Consider the following 22,300-nt stretch of genomic DNA (forward strand, 5'->3'; position numbering starts at 1 on the left):
AGGGCTTACCACTAATAAAAACCTTTATTCAGGTTCAAGCTACCTACGTTTTGAATGAACTCAGGGAATAGATTTATTGTGACACGTGTGTCAGTCTGGAGGGTAAACGTCCAGCTTTCTGACGCCTTTCGTGACACAAAAGTCTCACCATTTATGTTGTACACAGAGAAGCGGTAGGAGAAGTTGGCCATGTTGGTCTCCTGTCGGAGCGGTGGCTTCTGCAGTGCTTTCTGTGGCTTTCCATCATCCAGACTCTATGTTGCACACAAAGGAATAAAAAAAATAAAAATAAAATATTCAGGAAACACAGCAAAATACAACCAGAGCAAAGGATCATAACAACCATGTCTGACTGTAACACTCCTTAGATGCTCATACACACACACACACACACACACACACACACACACACACACACACACACACACAGAGCTGCATATCTGCACAATGTAAAGCGACGGGTTGGGGTAGGGGGGGTTGCTAGGAAACAGAGACGGGATTAGCAGTGTTGCGGTTGCCATGGTTACGGCCTCTTCCTCATTTTCCTCTCCCCGTCTAACCTGCGTCAGCTTGTCCAGCTCGCCCAGCCAGGCCCCAAACATCTTGTCCAGGTCCTGGTCCTCCTTGTCGCTGTCCTCCTCCGCCCCGTGGTCCAGCTCGTCGTCCGACACCTGATCCATTCTGCACGCGCCGGGAAGCGAGGAGACAAATTAGAAATGCTAGCAAACCATGATGATAATCGTGGAAGAGGAAGAAGAAGAACGTCCTCCTCTGGGATCAGAATACACTAGTCTATCACATTGTTAAACACAGAGTCCAGCCAAGTGATGCAGGAGACACTAAAAGGCCACACACACGGATTTTAAGGCCTTGATAGGGACAGAAATGTTTTAGCTGAAGGGCCACGCAGCTGTTTTTAATGAAAGAGCTCCCCCAGGTGGACAGAAAGAGTAGCACGGCCGGATATCTGCTGATTGAATATGAAATCGAATCAATTTATTGTCATTTCATTTTAAAGCAAAAAGCTCACAAGAAGAGTCATTGCTTCCCTAAGATCCGTCAAGATTTAAAGAACACAACATGAAAAATAGGGGAAATAAATAATATAAAGTACATAATTTCAATGGGAGTTTAGAATTTTCAAATAATGTATTTAATAGCCAGAACTAGGGCTGTGGGATATGGAGCAAAAATAATATCTCAATGTTTTTAGGCTGAATGCTGATAAACAATATCTATTTTGATACGTTTTTCTTTTCAGAAAGTAATTATAAAAAGGCATCTCTGGATCAAAGCTTTATCCCAAATGTCTCGCAGGTACATTTACTAACAAATATCTGTTGATAAATAAGAGAAACTGATTAAAATGTACGTACTGGAAAACATAAAAGTATAATTCTAATGCAACCATCTTGACATAAATGATATAGTCCCATCTTATATCTCTCTTTTTTTTTAAAAGCTCCTATACTGCCCAGCCCTCCCCAGAACGACTAAAAATATTAAAACCATAAAAAGAGGCAACTGAGGCTGTTGTTTGTGAGCTTAAAGGTTATACTTTATGTTTATATTTTGTCTTTTGTTATAAGGAAACATCTGATGTCAATGGATCACTATAGCCCAGATCAATAACCCTGTCTTCAACATATTCATCCACAATAACTAACTCCAGCAATATGGTTAATTTACTTCCTGCCGGAGAATTATAAAGGAGAGAACAACAGACTATAGTTTAAACATCCTTTTATCCACACAGTGTGTAGCGTTAGCTTGAAGTGACTTTTTAGGACCAGATTTCTCGGAAAACTAACAGCAGATGGACTGGTAGAGTCAGAGTTTTGTCAAACACTTTATACGGATAACATTCGGACACATACATTACTATAATGAAGTTAAACCCCTATGAAAAGAACCGACCGATTATGTGGAGAAACGTGAGACTTATGTTAGTAAAGTATTCTGATGAAAGCGGTCTGAAGAAATGGGCCGAGGACATTAGAGCAGCAGTGTCATGATTTTAGCTTCTACAATTACAGTTCTTGTCAGAAGCAGACATTTATCATTGTGAATAACAGGCGGACTTTCATCACATCAGAAAGCCTTTAAATGTCTCCATAGGCTGCCAGTGTGTTAGGTCGTAGACATGAAAAAGCTTTTTCAATTTATAATACTGTCAGAAAAATAACTCCATTAAAGCGTTAGCTGTTTTTTTTTCTGATTGATTGATTTACTTTTTAAAATAAGGAAGAAATAACCCTATCCTTTCTTGGGAGGTTAGCCCAATACACTGGGTCTTATATTTTTCCTGTTTAACAGTTGACTTTATTAAATTAAAGGAAAAATAGAGATATAGTGATGACAAAGGGGAAAAAAATGAGAAGAACCAGGAAAAAAACTATCGCAACAATGACAAGAAGAGAAATTATTGCATTATGTTAATGTAAAGTAGTATAAATCGTGTGCATACAAGCAAATACAGAGCACAAGGTCACTTTAATACAAAAAAAGCATAAATTAGACTGAAAACCAGATAAAGCTTCAAAACAAATGGCAATAGGTCAAGGTGCATATCCTTGAGCTCAGCCAAACTATCTGCTAGTGTCCTCGGTTTATTCAGATAAAGCTGACATCCGAATGAGTAAGAAGAAAACTGCACAAATTAACAAGAACATGCGTATCCACTGAATCCAGATTTACTTAGAGAGACGGAAGAAAAGGCACAAGACGCATAGATCTGTGGACAGTAAAAGCCAATCCGCGTACAGATCAGACCCAAAGGGTGAGGTAATCTCACTCCAGAGCGGTCTGACGGTATATATTGCACAGTAATCCCATTGATGTCTTCAGACGCTGACACTGCCTCCAGCTATCCAAACCATCTAGTGTCAGTCACCAGTTGGGACTGTACCAAACCAGGATTAACCCCTCTGATGACCCTGTCCCTTTGATCTGGCAAATATTCTGCATGCTTTTATAAGAACTGCTTGAGCTTCTACGAGAAAAGCTGCTTGAAATCTACGCCGCTTTCCGCTGGAGAGGGGGTGAAAGCTTGGAAAACACGAGGCAGGAGCTGAAAAAGCAAAACAGCGATAGATGGCAATGCGGAGTGAAACCCCACAGCAGTTGAGAGACACTTGTTACAGTGTCCCATTGCAGTGCCGATGATGGATAGCTTCCTGCTTTGGCGCTGGGGCTTGGCCTATAGGAGCTTGCAGAAGAAGGAGGAGTCTGCGTGCGCAACCTAAAAACAAACTTAGCGAGATCTGGGTGCGAGCGTGTTTGAAATTACATCCGTGCCCTCACTGGCGAGCGTGTGAGGCGGAACAGGAAATAGCCAGGATGTGCAGAATTCCTCATTTCCCTTATGACCGGCTCCATGTCAGGAAACTCCAGCTGTCCCTTTGGTTTTCTGTGCCACTTACTGGGAATGGGAGGGAGCTGCGGGGCGTGGGAAGATGAGTTGAAAATGAGGACCAGACTCCTTCAGACAGCCCTGACAGCCACGGACTGCATCATTTACCAAGGCTCTGTGCTTTCCTAGTTTACCATTTGGTCATTGCCATTTCTTTAATTGGCTACCTGCACTGCAAAAACGGAACTAGAAATAAGTAAAATGTTCTTAAAATTAGTGTATTTGTCCTTGATTTGAACTGGTAAATAAGATGATCTGCCAATGGAATAAGATTTTTGCACTTAAAATAGGAACAATTCATTCCCATCATCTCATTTAAAGTGCCGGATGTCTAATTATCTTATTTTAGGGGTAAAAATACTCATTCCATTGGCAGATCATCTTATTTACCTGCCCAAATAAAGAATAAATACACTAACTTTAAGAACATTTTACTTATTTTTGCAGTGTGTGGCTCCAGCGATACCCAACAACACTTTTGGGCTTACTACACATGTAACGTCTGAATCCTTTTCTGGGCTAAAGTTTTAAGACTTCTCAATTTAAAATATGGGGTTCAAAAACTGAGTTTGAATGGATGGCAAATATTTAGACTGTAGTCCAGCTTTGATTATGCAGCCTTCAAAAACCAAGGACGAAAAACAGATTAGTGGTTGGAACAGAGAGACAGATGATTGTTTAAGGGGAAGCTTTCATGCGATGAGGTGAGGAATAAAAAGTTTCCACATCGACCCAGACCAAGGAAATACTTGAATTGCATATTTTCAACACCTCTGCAGACTGTATAGGTTTTATTTACAGCAGATAAGAAGGAATAATTAACGCAAGCCACAAAAAAACCAAAGCGCTCTTTGACGATGTCTCCGGTTCTGTCATCCTGATGGAATCGCGGCTTCAAACGGAGATCCAGCTGTAGGTTTAAGGGAATTACCACCTGCGGCCCTGCCTTTAAGCTTATGGAGCATGACCATGAAAGCTGCTGTGTGTCGGTGTGTGCGTACGCAGCAGCGCTATCACCATCAAATGCCAGCCTTGGCCTTTTCCCTCTAGATACTTCCTATCTTGTCTGAGCATGGCCGACATTGATCTGGATGGGTCAGGAGTTTAATCTGACCGAGCAGAGGTCAAAGGACTTATCCCAGAGGAGTCTCTTTTCTGAGCTTTGTTAAAAAATGGAATCAAAGAGAGAATTGTGTTTAAATCAAACTTACACTGCAAAAATAGAACTAAAACTAAGAAAAATCTTCTTGAAATGAGAGTATTTTTCCTTGATTTGAGCAGGTAAATAAGACTATTTGCCAATGGAATAAGATTTTTGCACTTAAAATAGGGACAATTCATCTCCATCATATTATTTCAAGTGCTGTATATCTAATTATCTTATTTTAGGGGTAAAAATACTCATTCCATTGGCAGATAATCTTATTTACCTGCTCAAATCAAGGGCAAACACATTCATTTCAATAAAATTCTACTTATTTTTAGTTCTCTTTTTGCAGTGTAGAAGGGCCAAAGAAGTATTTACTGGCCCATATAGACTATCCGTTTCCTTTAGGGTCTGACCTGCCAATTCTAATTTAGACAGGTTTAAGTTTTCTGACGGCATTCATTAAAATAACGTTTTGATCACATATTGATCAGAAAAAGCTGGTAGTTCTTAGTTTTTAAGTATCTATAGCATTAAATTTATAAAAAATATATCAAGGGGAAACTTGCTGGCCAATCACAATTCAGGAACGAAAAGAAAAAAGTTGTCGTTTACAAACAGAAATTCTTCTCTATAAACTAAAGTATAGCGTTTGGCCCCGAGAAGAGAGACGAGGTAGGAGGAGGATAGACGATGGAAGAGAAGAGATATCTATCTTTAGCCGTTCAGTTCAAAGAGTGTCAAGAGGATTAGAATAAAAAAACAGAGTAAAGACTCAGGCTGTGTAACAAAAGGAACAGATACTGTATCCAACTCTATTTGAATACTGCTGAAGAAATGTTGCAAAGCGTTGGAGTTTTTGGTCAGCCCGGCTCTCCCTTTGTGCATTGTGTATTTTTGTCGCCAGAGAAAGTAGGTTAATAAGTGACTAACTCCCTGACTTCTAGCCACATGACTTGGAACGACTGATCCAGCCTGAGGTCTAGTTTCACACCAATTCTGACACCAAACCCCTCACGTCCAACGAGTCGGTTCATTATTTCTTTGTTGCGACAATGCTTCATGGGAATAAATCTTATACTAGAACAAAAAGTCAGTTTATAAATTATGCCACATCTGTAAGAAAAATACATATGTAGGATGAGAAGCAGAGATGAGCACGTGGGCTGTGCTTGGAAAAAAATCCTTTAATACCAATGGCAAACAAGCTTGTTCTGCTTTGCTGCATTACTGAATGTTAAAGAAATGAGACGTATTGGCAAAGTAAACATCCACAACGTCCTGACACCTGCTCCTCAGGCTGGTCACCAGCTTGGTCACACACTGCGGTGGGACCTCGTCCCATTGTTCATTTCTAACAGGCCAGTCAGTGTGTTTGACTACACCAGCACACCCAATCTGATCCCAAAGTGTTCACTGATACCAAAACGTGGGTGTTTTGCTCTGATAAACCCTGCTCTGTGGGGGCAAGCAATGACATCTTGGAGGATAGGTTGAGTCCAAAAGGATGGAGATGTCAAATTACCACAGGGTGCAGGATCGGATGTTAAACTCTGCATTGAGACGGCTTCTGCTCTGGTTATGACCAACCTTGTTTTACCAACACCAACACACTGCCTCTGCCACAAGCTTTTTTGGTTAAGGAGGACTTCTTAAAGTTTTTCCATGGGTGCAACCCACACTAAATGCTGCTGCTCAACCCACAGGTGCCTTTTCCTTACATATTCGGCACCACCTAGGAGGAAATTACCCAGCTTTCCAGCAGCATGGCACATTTATTGCCACAATACAACAAAGAAAACGCAAGCCCAAATAATTTTTCTTGCTTTTTGGACCAGGCTTATATTTGAATCCCTGTGTAGTAACACATGCAGTGTTAAAAACAGGAGAACAACAGCAGGAGGCCTGGGACCTCTCTGCTCCTTTCCTTTTCTAAGAGAAAAAATGCATGAAATGACATCATAGGCCAGGCTAGGTCTTCTTGGCTGAATCAAATTCAGTCTGTCTGATGGTGACAGAGTACGCCTGAACATTTGGTTCCCATTAAAGCAGTATTCGAGATTGACTAACAAGTTTTATGGTTCAACTTTCAGACCAGACAAGTAGTACTTTCAGGTCTGAGTAGTTTACAAGAGCTGCAAGTTGCTGACGTCTCAGTTACCATCGGGCATGGGTTACTGGAGGTATTCCAAGGCACAGAGCAATCATTATGAGGCTTACTGATGAAAAACATGGGGTTACAACATGCTGAACCACTACAAAAAGACTACTTTAGAGTTGCTCTGTTTTCTGTCCACTGTGATTGCTGAACTGGGAAAGAGAAGTGCAGAAGTCCCACCTTGGCTGATTCTGCACCAGTGTTTCCAGTTGACGTGCAATGATCCAAAGCTCATAAGACGTGGGTTACAAATAAATCCTTTCATATGTCAGTCAGACAGGAAATACGAGGCCTGGGATTGTGGAATATAGACAAAGCTATGTAAACAATTTTATAGCCAGATACTACCGCCTGAGTCGGGTTTACATCACGTACTTCTAAACAGTCTATTTCTAGATTAAATACCCACTTAGCTATGTTCTGCCACCATAAACTGAATCAATCTTGTTCTTACAACCATTTTCACCCCCCCCCCCCCCCCGCCGCCAAATTACCCTAAAAAAGTATGCCTGAACATGCTCGTCACCTCCCAACAGAAAACCATTAACATATTACATAATACTGTCAATGTGAGCCAAAATTAAAGGGAAGCACTGTGGAAAATAAGAGAGTAGGGAACAAGAGGTCAATTACAGAAACTCGCTGAACTCTAAGAAAGCTTGAATAACTGCTGTGCTGCTAAGCTGTAAACACACATTGGGAAAAGTTTAGTGTGACAAATGTGTAACACTCTTAAAAAGGTCTCTGGCAGCAGCTGCAGGAGTTTCACCATCGCAAAGAGTTGTTTTAAACCTGCCAGGTCTGAGAACTGTAATGAGTCAGGTAAGGTTTCCCCAGCTTCCTCCATGCTAGCTCCTCAGCAGCAGGATTCCCCTGTTGAGATCCACCACTCTGAAGCTTATTTGATATTTGAAAACACTAACGTGCAACCATACATGGTTAACATAACATTTGAATCATTTGTTAAACTACACTGAAGGAAATTTCCCCTCCAGGAGGAAATAAATGTACAGAATATCCTAATAAAGCTACCAGCTAGCATTAGCTTCTGATGCTGATAATGGGCTAACAAGGGAGGGAAAGTACTGCAGCTGTGCTGCCAATACAGTCAACCTGCATCTGAGGGTTTTTTTTTTTAACATAAATTGTAGTGGAACCTTTGTAGTTTTGCAGGCATCATCAGTCATAATTAAAAACTTTAGGTTTTCTTGAATGAGTTCCTGTTGTTTTTGTTTGCCTTGCAGTTAGTTAAGAAGGCCGTGATGTTGCACCATTGCCAGTTTGCATTTTCGCAGATCTAATCGTTTCAAACCCTACTTGAGCATGATGATATTGAAAGTTTTTTTTTTGTGGGCATGCATTCCCATTCATCCCTGAAAACGTGAGCTAAGACAATGAATAGTCCGCCACAGGAGGTTTCATAAGGCCACCCATCAATACTCATCTTAAGAAAATTATGCAATACTTTTGATGGCTGATTAGACTAGCAGCAAATTATTTCATGTCTCTCAAGCTGCCCAAGAGAGGATCAGAACCACAATGTATGACAGCATTGTTAAATACAACATTCTTCTGTATTTATTTTATATATATATATATATATATATATATATATATATATATATATATATATATATATATATATATATATATATATATATATATATATATATATATATATATATATATATATATACACACACAAATATGGAGGTTTAAAACCTCAGATGGTTTAAAGCGTCAAACGGATACATTGCCTTTCCTCTTCATGTCAGTGCATCGTCTGGAATGAAATACGCTTCCAGGCAGACAGCTTATGACTCAAGACTTACACATATATGCGTCTAGCTGTCAAAATAGCTGCTATGACCTATAAACTAAAGCCTTTAAACAGACACTGACATCCCAAGACACAAGATATCATAAACGACATTATGCATGACAACGAAGCAGTCTGAAAGCCAGTGGAGTCCATCTTGTGACATTGCGTGTGCTGAGCCTGTCAAAAACAGGCCTTCATCAAAGAACAAAGCGATCTTAAATGCTTGGTCTTATTACCACTAAGATTTAAAACAGATTAAATCTTTTAAAAATGTGAGAACACCTAATTACTTCCAGGCTCATGTTTGCAACACAGATGACGATCACCCGCTTATATCAGCGGCCATTTGTCTTTCCTTTCTTCACATTTCTCTTCCTGGCTGAATTAAAACCACTATAAAGCAAGTTATACATAAAGAAGTAGAAACCTACCCACTCACTGTACGACAAAGAACTATGTACATAAGGAGTGGCTTTTTGTCCAGCTTCTAACGGGGTGTGGCTGACTTAAACTCTCCACCTTTACTGGCCACTGGTGTGTCCGCCCATATGCCATTAGGCCAGGCACCCAACCTCAATTTACCTGTACCTGTATGTTTCAACCCTCACCTGGGGTCATGGCCTACAGATCACGCCCAAAAGAGCAAGAGGACAAAATGAGCGTCCTGCATAGTTTGGCTAGGGTTAGGGTTATTTTCTGTTATGTTTACAGTACAGCTAAACATGCCAGATTTTTTATTTGCTACCAAGAGATAATCTAGACTGCAATATATAGTGATATTCTGTATAACTCAATATAAACATAAGCCGTGACCTGTTATCCATCTTGTGACGTAGATATGCTGTAGCTATTTAGTTCAGTTTTATTTGGATAAATATCTTTAAAAACCTGGAGGATTTTAAATATTTTCAGCGATGGAGAGGAAGCCAGCTCTGTTAATATGGCCAGACGGATAATTTGAAATTACTTTTACACTGCAAAACCGGATCTAAAAATAAGTAAAATGTTCTTAAAATTTGTGTTTTTGTCCTAGATTTGAGCAGGTAAATAAGATTATCTGCCAAGGGAATGAGTATTTTTACCCCTAAAATAAGATAATTAGATAAACTGCACTTAAAATAAGATGAAGATGAGTTGTTCCTTATTCTATTGGCAGATCATCTTTTTTACCTGCTCAAATCAAGGAAAACTACACCAATTTTAAGAACATTTTGCTTATTTTTAGTTCCGTTTTTGCAGTGTAAGTAAAAGAATTTAAATAGTTATTCAGATGTTATTAAATCCTAAAGAGAAATCATTAGCATTAGCAGGTCAGAGCTTTACCAAAATCTGCAATCGGTGCCTCTTTAATAACCATTGAGTTCTAAAATGTGGTAAACACTGAAGGAAAAAAAAAAAAACATCATCATAACACTTGTGAGTTTAGCTGAATATTAATGACATGTGTCATCTGTTTTGTCTCGTCAGAACCGTGCTAATAAAAAGTGGCATAGATCAAAGATAAGGGAGGGGAACTGCTGCGAGGAGAGACGAGCTGTTTAAGTACAGAGGAGGAGGAAAGAGGATGATGGATAGACACAATAACAGGGCCGAAGCCTACCATTAGGCTGTGAATAGAGTCGGGGGTTGATCGCCTAAACGGCGACATCAGCCAAGCACGAGCAACAGCCAGCAAGCAGACCATTACCCAGTCAGGCCCACACATATGGATGCACAAAGAGATTCAGGATCAATCGAGCGTGGCGTGACACAGCGATCCCGGACGGCTCATACAGCCAATTAGGAAGGAGGAGCGCAGAGAGAGCTGAGGAGGGGGGGGCAGAGGGAGGAGAAAGATGAGGAGCAGGGCAGAAGCTGACAGATGGAGAGAGGCAGAGCTGCACAAACTGAATCTGGAGAGGAGGGGGATAGTGGAAGTGCATGGTCACGCTGGTGGGTGGGAAGTGTGAGGACACAGCACGCTCACCAGCATCACGGCGAGGCGAAATTCAGCCGCCATTGTCATGGCAACACGCGCGCGATCGACACGCAGGCCTCATCCTTTGGCTTCATTGAGAGGCTGGTGGGATGGTTACTCAGAACAATCAAGTGCTGGGTTCCCTGACCTCCGTACGGAAATATCACAAAAACAAAAAAAAAAAAGGTGAGTAAAAGCTGTCTGAACGTGGAGCGGCGAACCGTCCGCTCAGGCTCGGACATTAGCGAGGATGCGTCAGCTTCCCTGCAAGGCATGAGCCCAAATGTGAAATCGATATTCTTGTCTTCTCCCTCAAGAGATCAGGTTCCATCCAGACAGATACACACACACACACACAGAAACACACACAGAAACACACATAGAGGGGCTCAGGTGGTCTGCTGCAATGTGTCCACACACCTACACCAACTTCTGAACATGATGCAGCACTGCAGCAGCAGACGACTGCTGAGAGCTCAGAGCTGGAGATTATTTAGGTGATATTCAGTGTTTGGTCAGCTCAGGGTACAGATAAATGGAGCTAGACCTGCATTGTGAACTAAACAACATTACTGCCACTTTAAATCAATGTTTTATTTTTCCTGCAGACAAATATTAAGTTGACACAACTGATTCCTAAAAAAGCGGCCTGGGTGACAAAATGATTTGATGGAAATCTTTTAGAGAACATGATTTAATGAGGCGTTATATTCCTCTCCGAATTTCCCGTAAACAGCAATTTGATTAAGCAGATTGAAAACTATTGTTTAAACAATTACATTAGTCACTTTATCCGAGATAATTTTTGATCAAACACAGAAACTGCCATTGTGAGCTAATTCACAGTATTAACAGTGGTAGGATTGCATCTTAGCCAGAGATGCAAAAACCCTGGACAGTTATCGGCCAGAGGGGAACTAAAAATCGTATCTCTTTTCATAAATACGTATATTATCAGGCTCCCACACTCTTCGGTGTGGGAGCCATCACCGAGTTAAGAAAGACAAACCGCTATTTTCAGTATCGGTGAGTTGTTTAAAAATGGAGACACATGAGGCAAAAAAGGTAGAAGCTTTGAGAAAGGAAACAATTTTTCAAGGCAACATGTCAACTGTTCTTGGATATCAGAGAAATCTGTTTACTCAGAACAGGACATTTTACATTTCATAAGAAACTCAAGTGTGCATCTCCTGGAAAGTCCAACTGTGTCAAATATCCGTATGGTAGCCAAACTCGCTTCATATATATGACCAAACACATAATTCCCAGATTATATGCAGGAGCGCCAAAGCCAGGGCTGCAGAAGGCCTATGTGCAGGCCGTCAGACATAAGCAGTTATATGTTTTCAGTTTAACCCAGAAAGCAGAAAAGGGTATTTTTTTCTACTGCAGAAACTGCCAGAGCACACAACAGTGAAATGCTTGTGAAGACAAACAAACACCATTACCAGCCGGGAATGTCTGCTCGTGTTTTCTCACCAACATATTTCTCCCTTTCTGTCCGTATCCCCTCTGCAGCTGTTGTCTGTTTTTATCAGTCTCATCAGGCAGACCCGGAAAATGTGCCAGACTGGTTTCCAGCCATGCCTCCTCCTTCCTCCAGCATTCCTCGCTGTGCCTGAGACACACAACCACACGGCATCATCCCGGAGAGACGCCTTCGTTTCAGAACCAGCGGGAGCCATCGGTTCAAGGGTGGCGCCGCCTCTGAATCAAACAGTTGCCATGATAACTGATCAGCTGCGCCTGATGTGCATGCCCGCGTAGACGGGTGCGCTGACTGACACAGACAGCTGAGTGAAGGTGTTAGTGGGAGTCCCTGTGTGTGACGCTGACACACAAACGGCGTGAATCTCCAGCGCACAGCCACAAGCTGTGTACAAACATGCCTGACACACCAGCAGCATCCTTACTCTCTGGAACAGCATCTCCATCTATGTTGATGATGCAGGAGTTTTTATATATATATATATATATATATATATATATATATATATATATATATATATATATATATATATATAAAGAGCAACCAATGGGTTGATAAAGTCTGAGAAACTGATTCCTTTTCTTGAATGGCTGCTCATTGTTGCCAGCTGGCCAACTTCATCAACAACAGGACATGTGAATCAGCTTCTTTCCAAAGCATTTCCATTAACAGGAATAAGGGGGAAAAAGATTCAGCATGACGTCATCTATGTTTTTTTTTTGTTTTCCTTCTCCCACTAAAAAGGTCCTGTGCACCATGATGAGCCGTCTGCTTCGAAACGCAGCAACACAAAGTCAAGAAAGCGGTCTAAACATAGATTTCTCTGTCTGAATGATGTGGAAAGTGGCTTTATAATTTTTCTCTAGCTGTATGAAGCCCAGTGGAATGCAGCAGCCCCGCCCCCACCTGTTGCTGCAGACTGCTGGTCACCTGGTTGAAAGAAGAATATTTTTAGCTCACTTTAAGGTAACAATGTTTTAAGTAGGAATATTTGGGGGAAGTTCTGTATGTTAAAAAAAAATGCACACACAATACGACGATGGGTTTATACCTGAGCAGAATGGCCTCTTTCATAGCATTCGGATAACAGCTAGCATGTTAGCCTGGCGGCCCACCAGGCTTATAATATGCTGGGGTACACCCAGCATTATTGTTCCATTTAAGTATTTTAAAATTAGACAAATGATGTTTTGGATTTTAACGGCTGATACCTGGAAGGTTTTTTTTGTGAGTTGATTTGAAAGTAAAGAACAGTATTAGATGGGCAGATATCGCTTCATATCAACCGTATTGATTGGAAATGGTAACAGACTTTGCAATATCAGCAGATATTGTATCGTCATAAAAACATAGATATAACATTGTATCGTGATAAAGCTGAAGATTTACACCCCTACTCCTTAACTGTAGCAAAACTGCACTGTTGAATATGGAAAAGTGCAAAACGTCACAAATATGCTTTGCCGTCTTAAGTTGCAACGCTACACCTAGCCATAGCTGGTTAGTCATTCTAGCACTATACACCATTGCCTTTCCTACAAATAGCAGGGTCACCGTGAAGGCAGATGCTCCAGCAGACTGCTGTAGCGGCTTGAAGCATGCCAAAGTAGCCCTCGGGTGACCATAGCCCTCTCATTGTAGCTGATTTCCCCCCCCAAGGTTCTCCATCTCTGTCTGGCTCATCAGGCAACGCTGTCCAGAGGCAACCATGTCCTGGCTTCTGTAGAAGCTACCCAATAAACAGTGGCTCAAGCACCAACACTGGTCAACGATGCAGAAGCTGCAACAAGCTGGGGCAACATGATTGACTCCGTTCACCCGGTGCCACTGGACACGAGTAGCCACAGCCAACCGGCCTGGCTACAAAACTGGCTACAGGCTGGGGTTGGTGATACTTCTTCTGCCTTGAATGTGGACCTCACGTGTCTAAATGCGACATTGCAAAACTGGCCTGAAGTTCAACGTTTTTGATGGCAAAAAGTTGCAAATAGCCAAGAGAACGGAAAAAAACAGTTCCTGCCTCTCCTCTAAGGGGTTGCCGATAAATGTTCAGTTTCCATGTGCTCCGTTTCCCCCAATCAAGCCTGACGGAGAAGCTGTTCTATGAGTTAGCGTGAGAAATGCCTCTTCCATGCTTATTAAGCAGAGCTAGAGGAGGAGGAAGTGTGCATTATCAATCCAGGTTAAGGGGAGAGCTCTGCGCTAGACTCAACCTCAGCCGTGACTCCGTTAACAAGCCCTTCCACAGAATTCAGCACAGTTTGGCCCACAAACGCAGGGATGTTCAAGCCCGTGCAATGCGTACGAAACTGGGACGGCGCTCAGTTAGCAAAGTCCCACAGTGGGATCCACTGGTGTCTGCGCCAAAAAGCATGAAACTTTTACAACCTGCCACATCAAGGCAGTATACTGAGGGTGCAGCTAAAAATGTTTGAAAACATCAGTAATAGGGGATTTGGTCAATCGCTCCCTGATAGGAGCAGATAGTCCCCATACATACTCGAACCCACATGCCAAGTCAAGGCGCTTAGCGAACCAGCCCCACAGGAAGGCGACCTCACTTCATACATATGTCAAAATGGGAACACTGTCCAAACTCCAGAGTGTCCTGTTCTGGATACCAAACCTGCTCATCACCTCTGTTCCCAGCTCCAACGTGTCCATTGAAATCCCCACCGATCACCACTCTCTCACCTATGGGGGTGTTCTGCATCACTTCATCTAACTCGCTCCAGTGTTTCTCCTTATTCTCTGCCTCACCTGTGGGGCATGACCGCTAAAAACACTTAACATGACACCTTCAGTTTCTAGTGTTAAACTCATCACCCTGACAGGCTTTAAACCCCAGAACAGTCCTACACCCCTAGTAAGAAAATAAAAAGCATCATTATAGCGCTACCAATAAACAAAACCATAGTATTTCCATTAAAGCAGGGGTGTCAAACATCCGGCCCGCCGAACAATTTAGTCCGGCGCCCGGTGGCTAAATATATTATAATTATTAAAAAAAAAATTAAAAAGAGAAAAAAAACAAAAAACATTTTTTTTTTCTTTTTTCTTTTCCCAGTGTCCTGTCTGGCAATGTGGCAATAAGAATTGTTGTCTTAATGCCAAAAAGAGCTCATCAGATTTGACTTTCACAAGTGGAGCAGTACTGCTTTTGCCATAGTGCTCCGCTTGATTTATGAATGTGAATAGTTTTATTATGATTCATGCGGGGAATATCTCAAATGATATGGACACTACAATGGGAAAGTAGGAGAGGAAAGAAAGAAGAAGAAGAAAAAAACAAAAGGTGAAAGAGGAGATAAAAGGAAGAGAATGATAAAACAATTATTGAAAAAACATGTACTTTGTTTAATTGAAAATCTGCAGTTCCTGTATTGTCCACGAGGGGCGCTGTGTTTTAATCAGCAGATGGTAGCACTGAGCTTCAGATGTGAAAAATTTTAAATCATTTCTTAATTTTTATCTGTTTGATGTATTTTGTCATGCAGGACAGTGTTTTTAAGTTCCAAAAAATGCGAATAAATGTTTTTCAACATTGTCCAATCACTGTGATCAGTTCTTATGCATAATGCACTTAAGTAAATGTTTAACTGAGTGAAAGTATTGTTGAAATTGCACATACTTTTCTTAAAAACGCTGAGGTTATTCATAATATATTGTGTCAAAGTGAAATTCATTTAACATAAAAATCAACAACAAGCCCACTTTTATTAGTTCTATTTAATCTTGCAATGAGTTTACTAGTGTGGCCCTCTTGAGATCAGATTAAGATGAATGCGGCCCCTAAACCAAAATGAGTTTGACACCACTGCACTAAAGGTAATCATACATTAAGAATGCATCGTTATTTACAGCTACTCAATTAATATTTTTAATGTGTTCAAGTCAACAACACAAGGCAGTTTTTTTTGCCTTGTGTTTTTGTTGCAGAAACTCTGCAATAACAACACAATGAGCTGCATGTCAACACAGAAACAAACATACAACGCTACTGGGAAGGACTTCCTGTGTTAGCTTACCAGCATACCTCCCTGCTGTCATTGTACCGTGAGAACCACATTAGTGTCTTTAATAAAGAGATCAGACCAGTTTGACGTCCAAGGCAATAGCCAGCAAAGAGGTGACCTCTAAATGGTATAAAGCAAAAGATCTTTCTGCAAGCCGCAGCTACGATTCACCCCCACATGGTTCCACTTAAGTCAAGAATGATCTCCTTTGGTGAGGAAGACTCTGCCTTTCTCTTTCATTTGGCTTTGATTTACACAACCTTCTCTAGGCTTTCTGGGGCGTAACCTCTATGCTTCCCAAAATTTGAACTCACAGCAACGAACGAACAGCTTAATTCTTTATTGTCAACCGGGAACAACGGTTAAAAATGTAAATCAGCGAGATCACGCTGGTTTGAGCCCCTGACATGCAGGTAGGGGGGGAGAACAATAAAACTAGCGTTTGAGGCTCCCCAGGAATCTATTAGTGACACGTGGCGCAAGGAGACGCGAGTTTTCCAGAGTTTTCCCCCAACATTCATCAAGTACGGTATATACTCCATACGTTTTCCAGCCTCAGCTTCCTGTAGTTATCACTGCTTTGTGCTCATTTAAAAATATAAGGCAGCAACATTCATTATGAAATTATGACAGACATTTCTACAGAGGGCAGGATTCAAATATGGAGCCAGGAGAAAAGCAAAATGACTGGAAGGATGGTAAGAAGGAAGCCAAGAAATGAAAGAAGGACATAATGAACAGAGCACTCAAGCAAGGGAGGGAGGTCACTGGAAAGGAAATCAAAAAGGAAGGAAGCATGCAGAGAAGCAAAGTAGGACACAAGAAAGTAAAGTAGTATATGGGACAGAAAGGGGGAACGGTTGAGGTAAGGCCCTAAGCAAGGATGGAAAGGAAAGACAAGTAAAAGAAGGTAGGAAGAAGGAAACAAGGAAGGAAAGAAGAACAGAAGGAAAAATGGAAAAAGAGAGGAATTAAGGAAGGAAGACACGAGAAACTGCGGCGAGGACACCTAGAGGGAAAGAAAGAGGACATAAGAAATTAGAGATGGACACATGGGAGGTAGGACACAGGAAAGGAAAGAAGGAAGGACACAAGGAAGAGAAAAGGAATCAAGGAAAGAACAGAGGTAAGAAAAGACAGAAAGTAGGACAACCAGAATGAAGGACCAACACAAGGAGGGACAAAGTAGAACTATAGAGTCAAATGTGTCGTATGTGTTCACATATCTGGCAAATAAAGCTGACTGATTTAGAAATGGGACTGTGAAGGAAGAGTGGAAATATTAATGTTTTTTTTCTGCCCTCTTTTGTTCTTAATCCATATTTATTCAGAGCTGGAAAACACAGAAATCAATTGCCTTACTTTTGCCAACTGGGCTCGAAACTTGTCTTTTTTTTATTTTACACAAAGAAGAAGTAGCAATGCCAGCATTTACCAACTATAATTTACAGGAACTCTTACCTCTGAAGTGGTTTTTCCCTTTCTTCCTACTGAGGGTAAAGGTCAGACCACCACTCCACTCCGCGGCTGGGCTTTTATCCCCTAGAAGAAAAAAAAGAAAGAAGAAGAAGGAAACCATGAATCAGCCACGAGTTAGTTTCTGTTTTGAGCCAAACCTCGACTCACCGAAGGCCTTTTAGTCAAACATTACAGATTACAGTTGGACTTTTGTTTTTCTCCTTGTGCTGCAGAATAAGACTCAACAGACTGGGCAGCTGGAGCAGAGCGCAGCTCTCCTTCACAGGAATGCAGAGGATTAACTGCGAAGGCCGCTTCAGCGATAGACTTAACTGAGCTCAGACGCAACGATAGACGCTTTCTGTGAAGTCCTGAAAGCAATCAAGCGGGCGTCCAGCTTTAATTAAGAAAAAAAAAAAACAACTCCTTGGCATTGTTTCTGGATTAAAACAATTCCAACTGGTTGGTGAGGAAAACCATTCAGATCAACACCCACTCACAGCCTGGCGAAAGCGGTAATTCGCTTTAACCAGTAATTTCCAGCGTGACTCAGGGCACGGGGCCTTGTCAAAACGGTCCGCCGTGCGTCGAAAGTGACTCATGAGTCTGCAGGTTTAAACGCTTCAGCGGATCGTTAACTCCCCGCAGCCCTGAGTCACGCATTAGGAGCTAGTCGCGGCCCGAAAAAACAAAAACCTAAAACGCAGATTATACACTCGGCAGGCTTTCAAGGTCAAGTGGAGCAGCAACAGGCCCACACACCGTCACACATCCCTCACCGTGTTTCACAAGACATGCTCAAAAGATGCCGTAAATCAAAAACACGGTATCTGACTGGCATTGCCGTGGAGCAATTGACTCTGTAATCTGGCAGCGGAGCGTGCGGCAGGTGGGCAGCTATTCCCGCTAACCTCAGCTGTTTCTTTCTCTTCTCTCCTCACGCCAACTGTTGTTCGGACGCGGCGCGCGGCCTCCGAGGCCAAAGCAAACCCAGCGCGTGTGTTTTCACAGCAAACACAGCCTTTGTAACAACGGCTGCGAAGAGATAGCGTAAGGACGCGGGTCATCCTTCCACGTGTGTCATAAAAACACAAACAAAAAAAAAAAAGAAAGAAGCATAACCACCGGGTTAGATTATAGGTCAGGCCGTGTTGCTCTTGTAATTTGCAGACGCGTGATATGGCTCAGTCAACACAAGGCTATCGAACAGGTGTGGCCTGCGCAGCTGCAGGGAAAACAGTTGCCTCAGTCACAACAGCAAGATGGAGGGGGGGGGGGGGGGGGGGGGGGGGGGCGGGCGCAGCTGCCGCGCCGCTGAACACAAAGGCACGTCTGCAGCACACGCAGGATCAGCCCACCATCAGGAGGCAACACCAGCTTTTGCTTTTACTTCATTAGGTAAAAGGTTATCTATACAAATATGCTGCCAAAACATTTATTTTAATTTAATCGATTCCAAAAAAATATATATATATACACATCGGGTAGAGCTAGGCGATAAATCGATTTAATCGATTACTTTGAATTTACAATTCTTTAAGATTTCGTTTTTGGAAAATCTGGCTTTTATTTTGCCAATACACTCATTGGGTTTCCATGAAGAGAACAGCATGTGATGCTGAATATATGTTTAGGCAAATGTATTGTCAAAATATTGTTAAGTGGAAACTTTTTTTTACCATAATATGAGGTACTTCATTCACTTATTTACTTTTTTTTTAACTTAGTTTGAAGCTCACAAGTGCAGTGAAGCCTGTTCTTAGCTCAATGTGTAATACCACTAGCAGCAAATGTTTTGTTATATTTTCATTGTTTATAAAGGCACGGCTGCCATCTTGTTTTACAAGCATGTTTCACAGCTTGTTTTTAGTTGCACTTTGAATCCAGGTCAACTCTCTGACGAAATGCTTGACATAAAAAGCAAGGTTTTAAAATAATGTCTTTAATTTCTTTTTATTAAACAAAAAGGAGGAAAAAAAAAAATCGATTAATCGGATTTGGTATGATAAAATTGGAGATTTATTTTTTAATCCATATCGCCCAGCCCTAACATCGGGGTAAAAACACGGCTTGTGTCTCGAGTTTATGTGGCCTGCATTGGTGCCACGCTCCCAACAGCAGTCTGAGCGGGAACACAGGGTCCAGTGTGGGGGGGACACAGGTGTGTCCTTGTCCACCCGTGCTTCCCCCGCCGGCTCGGGAAAAAAAAAAAAAGTCCTGCTCTGGGTGGCTCATTTCCTGTCTGGAGCAGGAAGTGGGAAGAAGGGAAGGCCTTCTGAGCGAGCAGAGGCGGCGATGATGTCACAGCAGGAAATAAAGGCAGGACTGTGTGAGGGGGGGGGGTGGGGGGGGAGAGCTAAATACACGGCCTGAGAGCATTACAGAGCTGTAATCTGCAAAGTTAATATGACTTAATCATCTAGCTGCCACATTTAAATGGTCTACAGAGCAGCACCAAACGCGTCCTCCCAGATGAACATATTCCTGAATGTTCAGTTTTAAAATGCTTCAACCGGACAGATTTGAAGCTAGGAGTGGATTCAGAGCATTAAGTGACCCCCAGGCTTCCTGTAAGGGCACAGAGGTAAACCATCAGCAGGCCGATTGACGCTTCAGCTTCCTCGCTGGGAAGTCACATTAGTATTGATCAGTGCGTTGCTTCTTTTTTTTTTTTTTTTCCCCTCCTCCAAGTCAAGTGCTGCTGACCTCTTCATCGGGTCAATACAAAAATCTCTGCCAACGTTGTTAGGTCTTGATTGTCTTTGAGTCAAAGCGCTTCTATAGAATGCCTTGCAAAAAATATTGTCTCCCCCTTTGTTTTTTTTTTAAGTTTTATTGCCTCAAAACCAGGAATTAAAATGGATACAGAACATATACCTACAGGTGTAAATCCATATTTTCTCGCTTTCAGAAAAGATGTTATGCTGACTGATCATGTGACGCTTACCTCACCCTTCATTTCACTAATTATGGGACTATTGAACGAAGGTAACTGGTTGCTCTAGAAACTTTTTAAGGAGCAGCCAAAGGGACAAACACAGCAAAGGAGGTACATACATACGTCAAATTTTAAATATTTTAGGTAACTCTTTTTTATAAATACTTTTTTCCCCTCATTTGACTTCAATTTCTTTAGATTTTTTTAACAGATAAAAAACAACAACATTTAAATCACCAGTTGTAATGAAACAAAACAGGTAAGACAAGAGGGGTGGAACCTTTTGCAAGGCTTATGCGTAATGTGCATGTTGTAGGTTAGCTTTGGGGTTCCCATTGCTTTATATTTGTTTACTTATCTTGTTATGGGCGAGGGCAGGTATTGCAAAAAAAAATAAATTATCCCCATTATTAGATACTTAAAACTCAGAAAAGAAACTATAATGAACCACCAGAAACAGGCCCTGGGTGACCAGTCCCTTTCGCCAATTAATGCCTTTTTACCTCCATTTAATTAACCAATGCCTTTCCGTTCAATCTTTTTAGTAGTTTGATATTTCTGAGTAACAATGAAGGAAAATAATCCTAATAAGAAACTCAGGGTCCCTTTATCGGGTATTCCTTGCAAGTAAAGGGCTGGACTCCCTTTTGCCGTCAAAGTTTACCTAATTTTTCAACTCAAGTTGTCAGAAACCTTCCTCAGAGATTTTTGGTCCAAATTGCCATGATGCAGCAGATTTACCTGCACATCCATGTTGTGAACCCAACATTTTGCTCTTTTGAATTAAAAGAGGTCCCTAGATCACAAGGCACTTGTTGTCATTTTAAGGAAACCAGTTTGAAGGGAATTTAATCTTTCTGAGAGTATTTAAGTGTTGAAAATGACCATAAGTGGTGGAAAGGGGTTCAAAAATGTTGTCCGTCTCTCCATCGTTTCATTTATCCAAAATCATACCAGATGAGTATCAGAGAGAGACCACGTCCATAAAAACGCAGCAAAGCAGGAAGCACACCAGTGCCAACTTCAAAATAAGAGTCTCAAACATATACAGCAGAGTTTTGAGCTAAAATCCCTTCCCTTCATGTTTGGGGCCCAATATAACCACTAATACTCACTTTACCAGCTTAATATCCCAAGATTTAGTCACACCATTGCTAAAAGCACATCATTGGCTAAATTATTGATGGTTTTAACAAGCATCTGATCTTGTGCAGACTTAGTTTATGACCCCTGATTAAAGTCCTGATATGGGTAGTTACTGAAGTCCCAAAGTATTGGCTGTCAGAGCGGATTATGAAGAGCCCCAAAAGGGCGACGAACTGGTGCAAAATTGCAATGAATCGTACTATAGAAGACTGATCCAACAAAAACTGCTGGATGGCGAGATGACCAGCACCTCCAGAAACTTTCCGCTCATTTATCCGCTTTTTTCGCTGAAGTCTTGCAGAGCGCTGCCAAGCAGCTTGTTGGCTCGCAGGAATGAGTGAAGAATCTGTTGTTTTTGCACCTGTTTTCTATCATCAACTTGCTAAATGAGCTTTTTTTTTTTCCAACAGCAAAGATGCACAAAAAACAAACAATTTAAAGCACATTATGGGCTCTTTAAACAATAAAGATCCGCATAATTGTATTTAAAGACCTATAGATTTGAAACAGAAGCAACCGCTGGCTCCACTATGCAACGTGAAGTCTGGCTCCGATTACAACGAGCCCATCTCCGCTCCTCGGTGGGATTCTCCACGCTCTCAGCGAGCACTCGCCTCTGGAAAAAAAACCCACACATGGTGGGAATTATGGAATAATGCTGTGTCAGGAATGTTCCCACGATGGCCAGTGGGACCTGATGGAGGTCCCACTGGTTGATTGGCTGCCAGTTGGGTTTAGTAATAACACGCGTGCAAAG

General features: G+C 41.7%; 1 protein-coding gene across 1 annotated transcript in view; it reads right to left on the reverse strand.

Annotated features, from left to right (window-relative positions):
* The window catches only part of raph1b (Ras association (RalGDS/AF-6) and pleckstrin homology domains 1b), a 55,171-nt gene that overhangs the window by 19,558 nt on the left and 13,313 nt on the right, over nucleotides 1-22,300 (reverse strand). The window contains 3 exon segments of the mRNA XM_036128165.1: nucleotides 149-254; nucleotides 561-680; nucleotides 17,463-17,543. Coding sequence (XP_035984058.1) covers nucleotides 149-254; nucleotides 561-680 — 226 coding nt within the window. The 5' untranslated portion in view covers nucleotides 17,463-17,543.

The sequence above is a fragment of the Fundulus heteroclitus genome, chromosome 24 (genome assembly GCF_011125445.2).
Source record: "Fundulus heteroclitus isolate FHET01 chromosome 24, MU-UCD_Fhet_4.1, whole genome shotgun sequence".
NCBI lineage: Eukaryota > Metazoa > Chordata > Actinopteri > Cyprinodontiformes > Fundulidae > Fundulus > Fundulus heteroclitus.